The following is an 18117-nucleotide window of genomic DNA, read 5'->3' as shown; positions in this document are numbered from 1 at the left end:
ATGGAAAATGAACTTTTTCTGATTGACCTGGGTCTTGGGTGTTTATCTTAAGTTTTGTCCCCATGTATTTATTTATTTATCGGTCCACTAACAAAACTTGATATCTACATTTTCATTTCTCATTCTCCTTAGTCCTTCGAGCCGGATATGTACTATCGACCAATGGATCTATCATCAACTACAACACTACATTCGACTCGCAAAGCCTTACCTGTGAAATAATAGTCTGTTGTTTAGCTATTTCCGCCTGCAACTCCTTTATCCTTTGCCGGACAGTGGTGACCTGCGCCGCGGGTTCCGGGGTGGGGGGGATGTCGCGCTCCGGGGATTGATGGCGGATTTGGCGCATTGGAGTTGATGGAGTCGTCGACTGAAAATGGAGATACTTAATTAAGTTTCTACGACATAATTGTTTCCCGACGTTACATTTTTCATCAGTAGGTACTTGTCATTTTGACTTGCAGTGAAGGGACATGCAGGGCAGCACGTGGAATGAGGTTTAGTCTGTGGAGGCGCCACATGAGCAGTAAGTACCCGTGTGCCCCATTTCTCGATATTCGGCTTGCTTTGGCCAACTTAGTTACCTACTACCGGAGTCTATTTAACGACTTCCAAGTCGGCTAAGGTTGCTTGATGTTGAGTTATATACTACTCACTGCTCTATGTGGCCACTCACCGCTTGCATCCTTCTATAGAAGCTGACGCTGTGCACCAACTCAGCGCCGCGGTCGCGTGCCGGCGTCGCCGGCTGCGGCTTGATCGGCGACTTGAACTGTGACTTCTCCTTGTACACGAAACTTGTTGACGATAAACTACCGTTCTGTAATGAAACACAGAGTTCTTAAAAACAAACAGTTAAAAGTAAAATAATATGGCGAAAATAAAGTTGGAAAATTGTACTTGACGGAAGTGAAACCATGATTTTTGGCTGAGGAAGGAACCGGGATGTCTCGCTCTAATGAAAGAGGAGAGTATATATTCGAATTCTCACCTTATTAACTTTAGGCGGTGTGGGTCCTTCGCTGTCGTCGAGCGCTTCGTCGAGCATCTCGTCCAACTCGCTGTCACACGCGCTTTGAGAACTGTCTGAATTGCTCTCTCGCACGGCTTTCTTGTAGCTCGTATTGTTTTTCTTTACCACCTGAATGAATAATGTAGTCATAAAGCTACTTAAACACATAAACTTATGATGAACTAGCTGTTGCACGCAGCACCGCCCGCTGTAAACTATGTCTAACTATGTGTTTACCAAACCAACAAAATCAAACTCTCGACTGATAGTCGACTTGGATAAATAAGTATGGACGGGTATGTAAAAAGGTAACAATACTTACGTTCATAACTTCCCGTCCAAATGAAGTTTCTGCCCAATTGTCAGATTTGTTGAGCTTATCGTTTTCATTCTCCTCGCTGAAATATAAAACATTGCCGTTAATACAAGACTTACATATCAATACGAGGAGTCTGTGAGTTTATTGATGATCACAATATGAGAATATCATGTATTTTGTAGTTTCTCAGAACTTATTACATTCTCAATGCTTTGCTGTCCTTTTCGGTTTCATTATTTATTAGTAATGATTTATTTAGTATCTAAAACTGTTTGTGAAGTTGTCATGCATGAATAGGCTAAAAGCTTTTTAATACAAGTGTTTTGCTTGTTTTATTTTAACAGGCGCTATATTTATTTTGATTCTTTCTAGTTATTCTTAAAACTATAACTTTCAAGATCTCAAGTATTCATTTAAGCTCTTTGCTTCTAAGCCAAGAGCTTAAATGAATACTTTTATAGTTTCTAACCTTTTGGCATTTTAAGAATTGTCACTATTATTTAAATTATAAAATTTAGATTTGTCTTCTTTTTGCCTAGACGATATTTTATTCGATGCTTGAAGTTTGTAGATTTGTAAAATATTACGTGAATAATGCCTATAGAGGTCTAACTTCCAATACATGTTTTGAATTTTATCTGTATAAAGGAGACTTCAATGGCGCGAAAATGGATTTAGCGATACCCTTATTCCATAGACATAAAGGTCGTGACCGACTTATGTCGATAAGTGTGGGCATTTTAAATACTTTACGGTAGTCCGATTTATATACTTTCAATAAATTAAACACACTACCTGCAATTCCTAGTCTAGATTCATTCAAGAGCTATGTGTACCTATTTTAGAATTTCCTCACTCCAAACGCACAAAAGCTAAACGAAATCGGTCAAGTGCGAGTTGGACGCGTGCACCAATCGTTCTGTAAAATTGTCTTCTTTTTGTTATGTAATTGTATGTATTACATATTGTCAGCCCTTAGTATTTGCTATAAGTTTTTATTGATATATGGTTTGATTCTATTGTGAAATCACAAAATATGTTTATTTTATTAATTATTTAGAGGTATAATTTATATGAAGAACCCTAATAAAGCGATACTATAAATGAAATTTTATCCTGAAATCCCCAGAAACAGCTGGTGCTAGTATTTATATAATCTTATTGTAATTAGCATCATCTATCGTTCTTATTTGTCAATGAGTAAACAGCTATCATCGATATCCATACATACTAATATTATATAAATAAACGTGTGTTTGTTTGTCCTTCTTTCACGTCAAAACGGAACGCTGGATTGAGGTGATATTTGGTGTGGAGATAGCTGGAGAAAGACAGGCTATTTTCACATGCGTATTAAAGCTCCACTTTTGCTCACACTAGTGAACGAAGAAGCGGTGTGACTCCCATTATAAACGTCGGCATAATAAATTAAGAAGTATCCATGCAATTATCTACTATAATTTATTTGATATGAGTGTGTGTCGTGTCGTGCTCTAAAATAGGATGCCTAGAATTTGTTATATTATAATACTTAAAACATTAACCTTATTTGTATGACGGACAGCAAAGCAGGGAGAATGAAAAGTCGGCAGTGATTTTTTGCGTTTTATTTTTACAAATATCGTTGAAAAACTTTCTATTTATCACAGACAACAAAACTTAACTCTAACTAAAACATATTACCTGAAAAAAATGTACTCTGAAAAAATGTACTTAGGTATATTATTTTTTACAATTAATTGCAGTCCACTTGGAGATTAAATTACGAATTTTCGTAATATTTAGTCAAAGAACTTACAATAAAAGAAGTAAGGCCGTAGTCGATCATGTTTACAACATTGTAAACTTAAATACAAGGTTATATATTCAAATATATAAAGATATATTATGATAACTTCCTAAGCAAGATTGGCGCATTCAACGTATTTTTTATTAATTACTTATACATTAATAGTAGCAAACTATTTTTATTTTTGACTAGTCTTTGCCAGCGGGTTCGCCCGCGTGAATGTCCCACGGGAACAGGTTAGGTATTTGTCCTTCTCCGTACTTAAGACTATACGTAAGCAAAATGTCATGAAGATTGGTTGAGTAAATAAAGCGTGAAGAGGTAACAAACTAACTTACTTCCGCACTTATAATATCAGTTGCCACAGGATTAGGAAAAAAAATGAAATGCGCCCATCTTTCTATTGACAGCAATATAGACAAAGCAATACAGACAATCGATATTAATTGACGAAATGTCCAACGGCAACGCGCGTTTTTTACATAAGATATTTGTGCAAAATTACACACATACAAACAGAACTAGGTTTGTGTGTGTGCTCACAATAAATATATATTTTATTCTATATTGGCAACAAAATACAAACTTCTAACACGTTAAATATTGGAAAAATGTAGCTATGTTTTGAGTAGATTAAAACAATGTTGACTTATTCTATTAATGTACTTAAAAGTTATTATGGGGTTAAAATAAGCTGTATTTTTTATCATATTTTAGCAGCTTTTTGTCCATACGGATCATATTTGGACATTTGGCATTGATTTTCTAACTAATGTATAATTAAATCTAATAAATACATGAATTAAAAGAAAACGTGAGTTTTTTATTTTTTCCTAAGTAGTTTTATTGACTTGCACTAACTCGTAAGACCTGTTTCACCACATTCTGATAAAATATATTGTAATCTGACAGATAAACTAACTGCTAGACAAATCTGTCTGAAGATATCCCTATCAACACGTGAAATCCATTTTTTTAAGATTTTTGCTCGTTATGTTACATTTAGGGTATGTACTTTACCAGCAAGCGGTGAAATATGCCCGTAAGTCCATAGTATATGGGAAATATTTAGATAAATATTAGAACTAGATCCAACCTACAAAATATGTGACACACGTTATGGAGGGCAGTCGCTTACGACTTATGCGCGTCACTATACAATACGTAACAAACAAAGTCACTTCCCGTTATCTGTACCCATGGATGCTAAAATTTTGATGCGGTTTTTAATAGAAAGTGTGATTCCTTAGGAATGTTTTAGGTGTATAATCTATTATAGATTTTCCCGAGCGAAGTCGGGACCGGCCGTTAGTTTATAATAAAAATGAGTAAATGAAACGTCTTATGCGACTGCTCTCCATAAAATACATTTCTCGTATGAAATTTAAAAAAGTTATTACTAGCTAATAGGCAACAGACAGTCTTATCAACGCAATGATATAAACTGGATAGTCCAAGATTTATAGACAGTTAAGTATATATCTAAGTATTCTATTAACATAGAAAAAGTATATGAATAAATGTATATTTCATTTATATTACATAACATATGAACCTCGCTTTTGCCCAAGATTTCACAGATTTACATGAAGACTGTAAAAAGTATTTTCGGCCTTAAAATCCAGTTTCGGCTATAGTTTCAGATTCGGCCAAAAATTAAGCAGGAACTTTCAACCAGTCTAAACTAGTTTTTACATCGAAAAAATACTTTTATCATTGTTTAAAAATTATTACCATTCGATACTTTTAGTTTCGGCCAAAAATCAACATATTCTATTAGTTTCGGTCGGATACTAATAAATAAGTGCTTCTTACTCGTGTTATTATGCTTCTTACTAGTGTTAACTAGGCATTAACGAGGCATGACTGAAAAATTGTTAAAAACTAATATTCAAAATCATAAAATGATCGCACAATCATTTAGGTTATGCCCTAGTTTCATAGATAAGCATAAAACATTATACATAGAGTTGACAAAGCAATAAAAATATGTAATTGCTTCGGCCTAAATGATGCAGTTATGGGCATAGGTGGAAATACCATAGATAGATAAAGTTCTACTAAGTTTGAAAGCGAATTCTCACGCTCGTATTACCTGACATTTATTGCTCAATGTACAGTCTAACAAATAGTTTACAGTATATATTATAGTACATCAGCCACTTGAGTCACTACTATATTTTTTTATTTATGTAATTTGCATTTTGTGGATCATTAATCATTAAATAAGCTCTTTTAGGCCATTACCATGTGTGAAGCTGATCTCAGCTTCACACATGATAATGGTAATAATCTTAAAGTGAAGTACAGTAGAACTGATTATCTAATCAGTTCTACTGTACTTCACTTTAAGATGTGTATTTAAAATAATAATAATGATATTTTTTGAACAAAGTTTTCCCCCTTTAAATTATGGGCAATATTCCCCTTTGACTGTACCGATGGCAACTTTAGTGGAACCGACTTTCGAATCTAAGGAGTCGTGTTACATACGGTTGTGAAACTTCCACAACACTTGACAAACTAATTTCCGAAAATAATTGGACAATTATGCTAAAGAAATATATTTCTAATAGTACTAGCGATACATAGTTTTAATGTGAGTGAAGCCCTGGGCAAAGGCTGCAAAATTAAATAAGCCACGTTCCACGAGAAAAGGAGCCTTATGGAGGGAAGTCGCTTAAGACGTTTCACTTGTAATACATCGTAAGCGACTACCTTTTATCGCAGAAAGTTACAAAATATGTCCATTATTTGAGGTTATGTTAGTTATTTATGCATAATAATTGTACTGGATGCATAAGATTTACATAATTATTCTTAATCTGCTCCATGCAGGATGATAGTTATTATGATAAAAGCGAGGTCTGTGCGTCCATTATATATTATGATATAGACTATTTAAATAACGTTTAAAATGTCCTGAGTAACGTCTCTATTTAATGTAATTTTTATTATGTACTTTTAATGCCGGCTGAAAACTATCGCCGATTTGTAAGTTTTTATTTACCGCAATGAAAAACCTGCAATGTACCCCGAATACGTGAAAGTTTGGTGAATTACTATTTGACGATAGTGCATAGCCGGCAGGTTTTGCACATAATTTATTCAGAAACTGCAATTTTAGTGTATAAAATTCTACGAAGCGTGATTCCGAATAAAATAGTTATTATTATTACGTAATATGTAAATGCATCAACCGGTTACCGATGGCATAAACTAATGAAAGTACAGAAGGTTAACTTTTATGAGTACTTTTCTAAGGGTCGCTCTTCTTAATTATATTATTCTTAAAGGTTTGAGACTGACACTTTATTTGTTTGATCATATTTCTAGCTAGATAAATTTAATGACAAACTGGCAGATAACTTACTATTAAATTATATTATGTTTAATAACCAAAATCTGTACTTTACGTGCAATAAACTTTAAATAAATGCGATTTGCGACCTTGTTTAATCTCTGTATAAATATACATATTTTCAATATAAATACTGGATGCAATTTAATTCCCCAATTTAATTTATTAAGTAATTACTTTCTTTGTGTTCTTGTTGAGTATATTACAAACGTTCTTTGATTTCATATACATAGTGACATCATCTCACTATCGCATATAATTTTTGAAAATATTGGAAAAGTGTAACATTTTACTTGATGACAACTACCCGATGTTACAAATGTAACAGACAATAAGACTTGTAAGAAAAAACGGACTTTAATTGCAACAGAGTGTTAAAGCGACCATAACCAGTGTGAATTCTGTGTTCTCGGTAATTCGTCGACGGCCTATAAAACGGTGCCACGGGCAAGGTTGAATCCTTACCCACAATAGTACTGCGTACGCGCTGATTAAAATCTCCTTATAAGTAAACTGATCGAGTCAGATCTACTAAAATGGCAATTAAACCTGCCGTAATAGGAGTTGCTATTCCTCAGTTTATAATGAGACATGATAAGACACGATCTTTCGGAATTTCTTCTAATGATAAATATTAGAGTATAATTTAAATTTGAAGTGAAAAAGCGCCTGTAAAGGTCCAAATTGTGAACAAATCCTTGGACTCTGCGCGAAAATTTTATCTATGTTGTAGCCATTGGCGAAATTGTCAATTTTTCGGAATTATCCATAAGCTGGACACTTATCGTGTAGACATGACATGTCTCGTTTATTAGCATTGCCGATTTTTTTTCATTAAATAGCTTTTGATCATACCGTTTAAGCTTCAACTTTTAACGATTTGGCCATATACTAAAATACGTTAAATTATTAGATCACCTAATTGATCCACAGCTACGACATACGTTATGGCTCCCTGCATGTAAATAGCTATATCTGTTTGTAAAAACCTCTGTTTTTGACATAAAAACCAGATGGACTGGAACATTTTAGAAAATTTAGTTTATAATGAATTTCTAATTACCGAACAAGATATTGAAGTAATTAAGACATTATTTTGTGTGATAAAACCGCAATGAATAATTGCAATTAAATTAAAAGTCGTTCCAAAATCGATTATATGTTATTTAGGCACCATAATATCAGTCTTCAGGCTGATAAAATATACTTCAATATATTTTTGATGTATGAGACGGGGTAGTATTTTGGGCTCACAGATCATATTACGTTTGGTAAACCCAAACATTTTTGAAAACTGTATCATTTGCAGTTTAAAATTGTTCCAAACTGTTCATGATATAATCGCATTAATTTTTTGAATTTTATTCAAATCGCAAAAGACAGGGATTAGCCAATTTTTGACAGATATTTGTAAAGAATATCTAGGTTTATAATGTTGAACGTTTGGTCTGTCTCATTAGATAGCAGACTGGTCAAAAATCCTACACTAAGTAGAAATAATGCGTAACTACTAAAAAATTACAACCATTTTACTTCTTTTCATAGTCGAATTGAACATATGTTATCGCGATGAAAACTGTGCCATAGCACTTAATATCATACGATGTATGCAGAATATAGCTATCATAAAACAGGTTACTACGGCTCCATTTATAAGCCCGCATACCGCCCTATAACCAATAATATCCTTAGATAAATCTCAATGTCAAAGCGATCATTTATACTTATAGTACTACACCTGGCAAGTACAGGTTTTTATAACTAAATTATAAATATATTATTATCTCTTCCATTCAGCTTCCTATGCGTTCTAAATGATATTCGTATAAGGCTTTTCCGGCGAATATATAACACATCTAAGCAAAAATATGCACTTTTTTTAAAGATCTTAATCTTTTCTGGCTTAGATGTAGGTTTTCACCAGATGTACATGGCACCTTTATAATCTGGCCAGTAAGAAACTCATATTTCGAACGCCGAATTCGAATATAGAAATCTGCTTGATTTCTTCAACCATCCGCCATTTTGAACCTTCAAATTGCCGCCAAAACCTGTAAATTCAGATGCAAAGGAAGAAGAAAATGCATTCTAAAGTGTAGTGCCCACACCTTGAGCCTCCGCAGTCAGAGTATTCCTCCTGTGTGTGTGATGTGTCAGTTTCTATGTCAGACAAATGCGGGTAGAGGCTGGTGGGCTGTTGTAGGACTGCGCCGTTCGTATTGGATTCCTTTTTATTGTTATTCACTTTTATCCTTTTCACATCGTCTAATACGGATAGTACTATTGGCGAATCATGAGATTGTGAACCTGAAATGAAAAAGAATAATTAAATTATAATAATTAAAAGAATAAATTGTAAAAAGATATGACCTAATACCAAACTGTACATATAAAGGTGACAAACAAACGTACAAATTCACTTTCGCATTTCTAATATTAGTAGTTAATTCATTGATTAGTTAGTAATAATATAAAGTTAAATAATAATTTTAATTTTTCTAAAGTTAGGATTACTCAAAGTCATTATTATATGTATTTGGGTAGTTTACATGGTTTCTGGGTGTTTTAACCCCATATGAGTAAGACGGGAGATGAATGACCTATGTGAGGAATCGTTACGCAATACTATGAGTCACGGAGGGTTCACCAACTTTATGCTCTGTAAAAACGTTACACTAGCCATTTCTTTTTAAACGCCCAATTACAGTCTTTGTTATGTAAAGTTTCAGCGCTTGCTGATAAAGTATCAGATAGCCTAAACACATATCGAACCGATATCTTTTTTTAGCTATAGCATGTCCCACTGCTGGGCAATTCCACGTGTCCCTTTCTTTGGTCTTCACCATTCAATGTCTGTCGAATGCCCTAAGCTCATCCGACCATATAGTCCTGAGGCTACCTCGCTTTCTGTACCCGTCAGTTGGAATTCAGGTTGTAAGAATGTGGGCCTATCTCTCAGGCTATCGAACAGTAAGCGCCGAAAATTGTTTTTCTAAGTGTTGGATGGAGCTCATTGGTCGATCCCATTTGGCAGATATATATATAACACTAGCAGTTAGTTTAGTTTATCTTTCAGATTTATCACGATATTATGTTACAAACCGCTGACACAGTCCTTTGAATATCAAATAATATCGTATCCCCAGTCATTTTAAAATGAAATTAAAATGGAATGAAACACTTCGTGTTTTTTGTCGAAATATAATACATATAAGGGTTAATGCTCTGCCCTTCACTCTTTAGTTACTGCTGCATGGAAATAATAATATTAAAATGAAACCTTTCCAAGAAACACACGGTGCTAAAAACTAACAACGTTACACAGAATGTCAAGGGCTGAATCATCAAAACTTTCGTTTCCACAATATATGTAACAAAGACATATTTCCTTTAATGCTTTGTCCGATATAGTTGTAGGTATTTCTACATAACATCTATAATTTATATACAGTCGACAGCACATCAACCTATACAAATTTATTGTAAACTGGCCCGTATTACTGCGGCAACTTCCACGAAGGGTATATATATGATATGCTGCTGACTGTACTTTAAGTCATGATAGTGTTTGTAGTATTTTATAGCGGGAAAATAATATACATACTTGGAAATATTTTCTGAATCTTGCTTAATCATAGGAAAAACCAGAGGATAAGGATAAAATGTATTTGAATGTGATTATATAAACTTATTATGGACCTACAAAGAACAGAGTTTCCCATGACTTAGAAAGTATTTATTTAGTTTTGAGGGCACGCAATATATCTCTCTTATAGTATGGGTAGTTATTACATGGAATGAAACACTCTACTACCAAAAAGAAACTTACTTCGTCTTTTAACCGGTTGCGCTCCAATAACTTTGTCATCCTCGTGTCTAACATCTCTATGACCTTCGTGCACTTTGGGAATGTTTGCAATGATCTCGGGTTTCTTGCTGGCCAACGAAAGACTGGTCGTGCTGCCCATGAGAGGTACTTTCTCTGAGGGGTCATGGTCTTGGTCGTCGTCAGACTCGCTGGGGTGGTCGTCGGGTTTATGTTGTTTAGGCTGGAAATGAAAAATTATTAAATTATTATTACGCAGTCATCGGTCAAAACGTTTCGTATTTCCTAGGGTGGCTAGGTGACAGGGCGACTTGGTACTTCTTCTGCGACGGCACAGTCAGTCCCGAAATATGCAACATGTATATGTCTCATTTTGGTTTTAAGATCTTAAATGGATGTGACAAGAAGATTGGAGAGGCTGTCCAGCAGAGTGATCGGTGGCCGACACGAAAGCGACGGTCACAATATGCAAAACTAGAGACATTATAAAAAGGGATGAGGCTTATATTCGATCTTATGGAAAAATATCTACTATATTTTTAATTGTCAATGGTTTATTATGACAAATATAAAACGTTTGAAGTTACACAAAAACCGTGCACAAAATACAGAGTAACCGTAAAATAGGTTACGGAATAATACTAATTTTGTAAATGAAATTGTCCTATTTTTTTGTTGCACAAGTTCTATTACCTGTCCATTTGCTAGACTAGTTTTTGTTGTAAACATTATTGCGCCATCGACTCCTAAGCTAAGTTTAGTTACTTTAGCTAACTAAGCTAAAATTTATTGTATTTCCTTCCTAGGTTAAGAATTTTACTGTTCTATGAATCATTTATATAGTAAAATCAACTTTAAGCTATCCGGTATCTCAAAGACGTGATATTTTGTGGATCGCGTAATACCCACGCTTCACTGTAGGTGTGGGTTAGTTTACAAATTATCACATTTTTGTGCGCAAAAGCCCTTTAGTAAGATTTCTTCTCTTACGACATTTTTATTTTCGAATTATCACACGTACTTTTGCCAAATATTACATAAAGTCTTTTGTCAATAAAAATGATAATAACACAAAGTATATAAATGTAATTATTAGAAATGCATCGTAACGAAGTTATTCAAGAAAAACATTTTTTTTTTTAATTATATGGGTGAATCAACTTTTTAGTGCCAAGTTCGAAAATTTTTGTAGTTTTTAAAAAAAAATCTGTTTTGCTTATTTAAATGTCTTATAACATAGAAAATTTATTATATTTTATAATTCTGTATAGAGCAGTGCACTTTTACTTATTATTTGTTAATTTTTGGCTTGTAAACGTGCTGAAGTCCTAAAAAATCAGTCACCAGGACAACTAGTTCTATATTTTTTTTTACATGGTAAAATGTACTTTATGTTAAAGAAAATACTTTGAATGTGTAAAATGAAGTACATTTTATAAGATTTTGAGAATTCATTCTTTATTGCATGCACAACTTCACAATTATTTTAAGAAATATAACTGTTGGACAACCACCATTACTATATTTGGTGAATTATTTCATAAAAATAGTTTTATTCTCCAAATATTACAAAATCGACAATACTGGTGGTATATTTTATAATTAATTACAGATAAATAAAAAATAAACATACAATTTCTAAGTATTTGTTACAAAAAAACTTGAAACTTGTTTTCTTTTCATGGGGACATTTTAGTTGTCCATAGGACTTTTCCTTTGTACAACCAGTAAATCCACTGGACAACTGAAAGGGAATTAGGAAATACCACATCATGAGGCATAATAAAACACTTAAAATTCATCAAAACAAAATTATATTGTAATTTTCCAAAAGTTTTAATCAAAATTTAACAAAAATAATCAGTTTCTTAAACTTAAATGGTTTTGTCTGCTTAAGCTACACGGCTTTATAAGCTGTATAAGATACTACGTATAAAATCAGTCATGGCTAGTATCAACCCTTTTACAATCTAATAATCAACATACCATATAATTATTATGTCAGTCTTAAAAATATTTTGAACACCATCATTTACATTAATTCTTATCTAAATATTATTTTTATGTAATCATTCATTAACACAAGACTTTCGACGAAAGTTAACATACCATCTGCATCTAGTAACCTTAAAACAAATATTTGAACCTAAACCTAATAATACTCATGAATTCGTAATTTAGCAATCAAATTATTTTTCAAAAACGTTAACATCAAAGGGAAATTTATAGTAATTTACATCTCTCTTACATTGTAACTCAGGCATGGGTAACTTACGTACAATATCTTCATAAGCTACGTACGATATGTCATTCTCATTGATCACAAAAAGTTTTCCTCCTTTAACGCATTTCAGAAATGTTACTCTAATTTCACCATCATCTTCTATATCGTCTTGAGCAATGCACGCATAGGTATGGTACGATTTCCTTTTGGTGTCATGAACTTTGACTAGTAAAAAATCGCCTTTTATAGGTAACTTGCTACTTTGCCCTGAGTTTGAAGGCCCTGGCTGTACAAAGTCACGATCTTCTTCAGAGTTCTCTGAAGAGTCGTAAATAGCTTTGTAAACGCTTTCATGGTGAAGGCCCTGGAAATCTTCTATTGAAATTCTTTCTTTGGCTTTAGAAGTTAAAGCTATTAGTGGCATATCATCATCACTGCAGTGGATTTCAGCAGAGTGAGAATTTTCTATCAAATCTGGCAACGGTAAGTACACTTTAGGATGTAAGCATTCACACAATCCTCTGGCACAGAAGCAACTTAAATATCTGTAGTTTAACTGGCCGTATACTCTCGAAAAAATTTGGTGCACCTCTTTTGTTCCTTTAAGTGGGACTATATTCTTTGGAATGCTGTTCTGTATAAAATCGATATCTTCTTTAGTTATATAAAATAACTTGATTTTGCTGGAATCTTTTAAGACTGTATAAAACTCTAAGGTATTCGTTATATCGGTGCCAGTTGCCACCTTGGTGTCTGCTGCTCTTTTCAAGTATCCTCCAATCCCATCAGCAGGTCCTTTACCATGACCAGCCTCAAAATATGACCATGTAAAGTATTGGAAACCATAAACAAACGTTTTGGTGCAAGCCAAGAAAAAATTAAGCTTTTGTCGGTATTGAGAGAATGGCCCATCCGAAAAAAAGTGAATAATGTCAATTTCTGGGTAATTTTGGCGAATCAATGTTAGTATCGGATGTAAATGGGCCCAGATTGCAGCTGGTTGATGAACGTTGCATGGTGAAACGGAGCAAAATGATAAGGCTTTGTATGTTTTTTCTTTGTCATGCACGTACACAACCACTGTATGAAGAGTGATTTGGTTTCGAGATCCACCAAAATGATGCGCTTGAATTTCCTCCGTGCATTTTGCGTTGTAATTTTCACTAAAATCAACTACAACAACAGCTTCATTTAATTTAATTGCATCAACACTTTGTCGGAAGCTTCTGTACTGGGTTTTCATATTGTATACATGTTTCTTCACAGTTTTCATGTCTTCTTCCAAACTCAAAATTAAGTTTTGTGTTGTATCCTCCTTGTGTTTCTTTATATTTTTTATGGCCTTAATCGTTTTTCCTTCTTTCAAATAAATTTCCTCATCTCTAATCCATTCAAACCATTGAATTTTGCTCTGGACTCTGTTTTCATTTATTCGAATTTTTTTACCTTTGCATTCTGAACATTTCCCATACATGCAATCCTCTCTATTACTATCACAAACTGTTTCTGCAATAACCGCACTAAGATCTATAGCGTCAATTATTCGCTTTTGTTTCAGAGCTCTAATTTTAGCTGCAATATTTGTATGGATTTTGCAAAGGCACATTTCCCTTCCACCTATAGTAGGCTTGACCACGTAATATGGACGATTTTTTGTGAAATAGAAATAGGAACATTTTAGTTTCGGATTCTCAAGTTTGAATGCTTTAAACAAATTTTTCATCGAGTCTAAAAGGAAACGTTTTTGTGCTTTTTCTTTACCTTTTGAAACAGTCTCTTTTTTACCAGCAGTATTCCTTGAAACATCGTCCCTGCAAAAAAAGCTTCTAATTATTTTTGGCAATTCTGTATCATTCCACTGTTGAGTTGTTTTTGTTCTACTTCTACATTGCAGACCTATGATTCGATGTCTTTCTTTTTTATCTATATTTTTAAATATGTTTTTAATTATTAATTTTTGTTTACGGTTTTTTAATAAGCTGTAATGTTCTTTGATAGCATTACTAAGTGTCTTGTATTTATTACGTTCGATTTCGGTTTCTTTTTCTTTCTTTTCTCTTAACTTAATAATTTCTTTTTCTTTGCGATGTGCTCTTTTCTTATATTTTTCATACTTTTTCTTCCACATTTCAGTTTCATGTTGTAGACACAAATTTTCTTTATACATCTTCGTCCTGTCACGGCGAATTTTCTTTCTTCCTCTTTCCTTACTCACAGGTGTAGATACTCTTGAACTTGGACTCGCAGGTGGAGTACATTCACAATTATTGTAATCTTGGGGTACGTTAATTTCTTGAAGCACAATTGGAGAGCTAGGTGGTGTATCTGCAAGTATATTTTCAATTGCCTTTTTACGTTGTCTTTGATTTTGTTTCCTGAGTTTCCAAATAGTTCTACATATTTTTTTTTCTTCTGGCTGTAAATCTGAAACTAATCTTTTATTCTTATGATAACTTTCCCTTTTCTTTCTTTTTCGTTCTTCATATTTCTGCGGATCTGCTTTCAACTTCTCTCTATAGCGTCTTGATTTTTCTTTTGCAGACATCCCCATTCTGAAAAAGTATAATATAAAGAATGTTTTCAAACTTTGTGCTCTCGTATATGGTGCATATACGAGACTCCAAACTTTGAATATGCTTTAACTCTATACTCTATACAATACAAGTACGAAGGCAATCAGTTTAGTTAGTTAATCATGTTTAATTACTCTTGCATTAAATATATAATTAAAAATGACAAATAAAAATCACAGTGTAGTTATTATTAATGAACATTAATTATATAACTGTTTCAGTCAAATAAAATTCAAAGGTTTTATAACATTGTCCTTGGGACAACTATAAAATTCCCACGGGCAACTCTAGATATCCCTCGGACTACCGTCTTTGTCCCACGGACAACCGATTTAGTGGTCCAGAAGACTGGTTGTCCTGGCGACATATTTTATAATTTCAGCTTTCTATTAAAAAACAATAATTTATTCTACAGGATTATACCACTAACATAAAGTCAAGGTCAATTGTCAACTGTTAAATAAGAATACAGTAATATAGCGATCGTACTTACCTAATATTTACGCCGGTCCGGGGGACACACAATAAACACACCCACTCCGCGCTCTAGAGTTTGGCCGACTAACGCGGGGGGCGTTGGCAATTTCAAACTTGCTGCTTTACCATCGTAAACTACATCGAGTCACGTGTTGTATTCGCTAATTCAGCGCCATCTCCATATTAGCATCGTAATTTAAAAGTGGTTGTCCGATGGATTTACAAAAAGAAACGATTTTGTGGGACAAGAGTAACTTGAAAAAAAGAGATAGAATAAAAGATTTTAAAAATTATTAGTTATGATTCACTTACACATAATAAATTCATAGTGTGTTATGTGTTGCAATATTTATTGTCTTAGAGGAAATTTTTTCGGCGGTGACGAGTTCAATGCATAAAAGTAGTCCGGGGACACTGACTTAAACATAAAAACAACCCATTTGTCACTCGGACAACCGTTATATTTTGGTAAAAAATATAATTAATAAATCATTTTTAAAGCTAGTATATAGATTTATTTTGAAGTTTATTAGTTAGATGATAATATTCACCAATTTCGTATTGGTTACCTTTTAACTAATCTGGGACCGAGTGCAGTTGTCCAAAGGCAAGTAAAAGTTGATTAACCCATATACTAAAATTCCCGGATATGGACGGATATAGGTACCCAAGAATTCGTGTATATGTAAATTGTTTCGTGGAATGCATAGAAGATGCAAGTACAGTTTGAGAAAGACAAAAATAACTGAGGGCGAGAGACGCACCCCAGTCTAAATAAGGATTGAATTCCCTACGTTAATGTTACTAAAACTGTGATTCTACGAAATGTGTAAGTTGGCGGTAGATTAATTGACACTTCTCAATACAATCTCTGAATAGAACCGCACGCCAAGCTTCTCAATAAAATCTATGAATAGTTAATATAATAATTCGAAACCACTCACCTTATAATGGAATCTACTCTGCAACATCTCCATCTCTTTCTCTCTCTCCTGCTTGAACTTATTAGTTATCGTACTCTCGCTTATCGTCTGCTCCTTGTTAAACAACGCCGCCAGCTTGTCCTTAATGCCTCCGCCAACAGAACTTTGGCTGATGTTGTCCTCAGCTACGGTCTCCTTCGAATTTGTTCTAGAACTATTCGAAGAGGTGTTGCTCGATTTCGTCGGAGTTGATTTAGTGCTGGTTTGCACCGGTTTTATCGGCTTTGGCGGTTCTGAAAGTTGAGCAAATTGCGTGAGTGATGTTATGAAAAAAATAAAAAGAATAAGACTCAATTCAGCACCAACTGTTTTTGTTTAAATTGTTAACTGTTTTTGTTTATTTTGTTTGATTTGTAAAGATGTGTTTTTAAATATTCACCTATAAAAAAAATTAAGACAAGATATGAAGCTCGGAAAGGGAAAGGAAACCCAAGAAAGTTCATGGATCACTTGAAAGAAAAGGTAAGGGCCGTGTCGTATAGAAAGGTAAAATCGATGGCAGAGGATACATGTGAATGGAGGCAGCTCCGTTGCCAAAAGCATACTATATAAAAACATTTGAATAATACTTGTCAAAATATTGTGTTAAAGTAAAAATTAAAATAGGATTAGTGAAGTACAAAAAACCTCCACTGGCATTTAAATTCAATGTAATGATTATTAATTAGCTAAAACTTGTCTGTAAATATCACATTAGGAATATGTAATGAATGTGCAATTCTTAGATCATCGTTCACGTATAATATTTAATGATAAATCGTTTTTTTTCCGATGACTTATTACTTGCATTTTCAAAGATTAAAACCGGTAAGAAAAAGCGCCCGTGGTCCACTCAGGTGAACTTAGCAGCATCACATCCATATTAATATTATAAAGAGAAAAGATTTGTATTTTTGTTTGTAATGAAACTTAAAAACTACTGAACGGTTTTAATGAAATTAGGCACAGAGATAGAGGAACCGTTAAGGAGTTAGCTACTTTTTATGGTTGTACCCGAGCGAAGCCGGGACGGGAATATGTATTAAATAATACATGCCTCTTTGTTTTTCTTATAAAACAAATGATTACAATTCAACCTACAACACTATCATTCACGGCTTAACACATCAAAATTATCTTCAGGATGTTAAGTGGGTGGTCGAATTTAGTCTTATTCATCAATCGATTTGAATCATCATTATCATTGTCGATGATTACAATCGATACTCGCTAAGCGGCCTCGCGACATCTGCTTCGTGTCCTAGATTTGCACAATCGTTTTCTGCAAACCCGATCAACCTAAACATAGGCGCAGCTTCCATATTGTCTTGACTATTGTGAAAATACAAATAAGTTTCTGTTTTGTATGGATTGAAACATTGTGTTTCATAAAAGGGGAATTAACAATATGGCGCACACAGGACTGTCAAAATTTTTATTTATCATTTATTTACTTGTTTTGTTGAGTGTCTGCTAAAGTGTTAAATACAAGTTGTATGGTATTTTTGGAACTTAATAAAAAGGATGCGCAAGTATTGGTTCCTCATATTTTATAGCTTATTAAATATGAAGAA

General features: G+C 33.7%; 1 protein-coding gene across 3 annotated transcripts in view; it reads right to left on the bottom strand.

Annotated features, from left to right (window-relative positions):
- scra (scraps) overlaps positions 1 to 18117 on the bottom strand; it is a 50879-nt gene that overhangs the window by 6773 nt on the left and 25989 nt on the right. For all 3 annotated transcript variants that reach the window (XM_053762206.1, XM_053762205.1, XM_053762207.1), the window contains 7 exons: positions 16526 to 16797; positions 10311 to 10530; positions 8590 to 8788; positions 1335 to 1410; positions 992 to 1141; positions 677 to 820; positions 212 to 370 (listed from right to left, as the gene is read on the bottom strand). In XM_053762206.1, the coding sequence (XP_053618181.1) occupies positions 212 to 370; positions 677 to 820; positions 992 to 1141; positions 1335 to 1410; positions 8590 to 8788; positions 10311 to 10530; positions 16526 to 16797 (1220 nt within the window). The remainder of the gene's footprint in view (positions 1 to 211; positions 371 to 676; positions 821 to 991; positions 1142 to 1334; positions 1411 to 8589; positions 8789 to 10310; positions 10531 to 16525; positions 16798 to 18117) is intronic.

Source organism: Plodia interpunctella, chromosome 22 (assembly GCF_027563975.2).
Source record: "Plodia interpunctella isolate USDA-ARS_2022_Savannah chromosome 22, ilPloInte3.2, whole genome shotgun sequence".
NCBI lineage: Eukaryota > Metazoa > Arthropoda > Insecta > Lepidoptera > Pyralidae > Plodia > Plodia interpunctella.
This window is presented reverse-complemented; position numbering and strand designations above follow the sequence as displayed.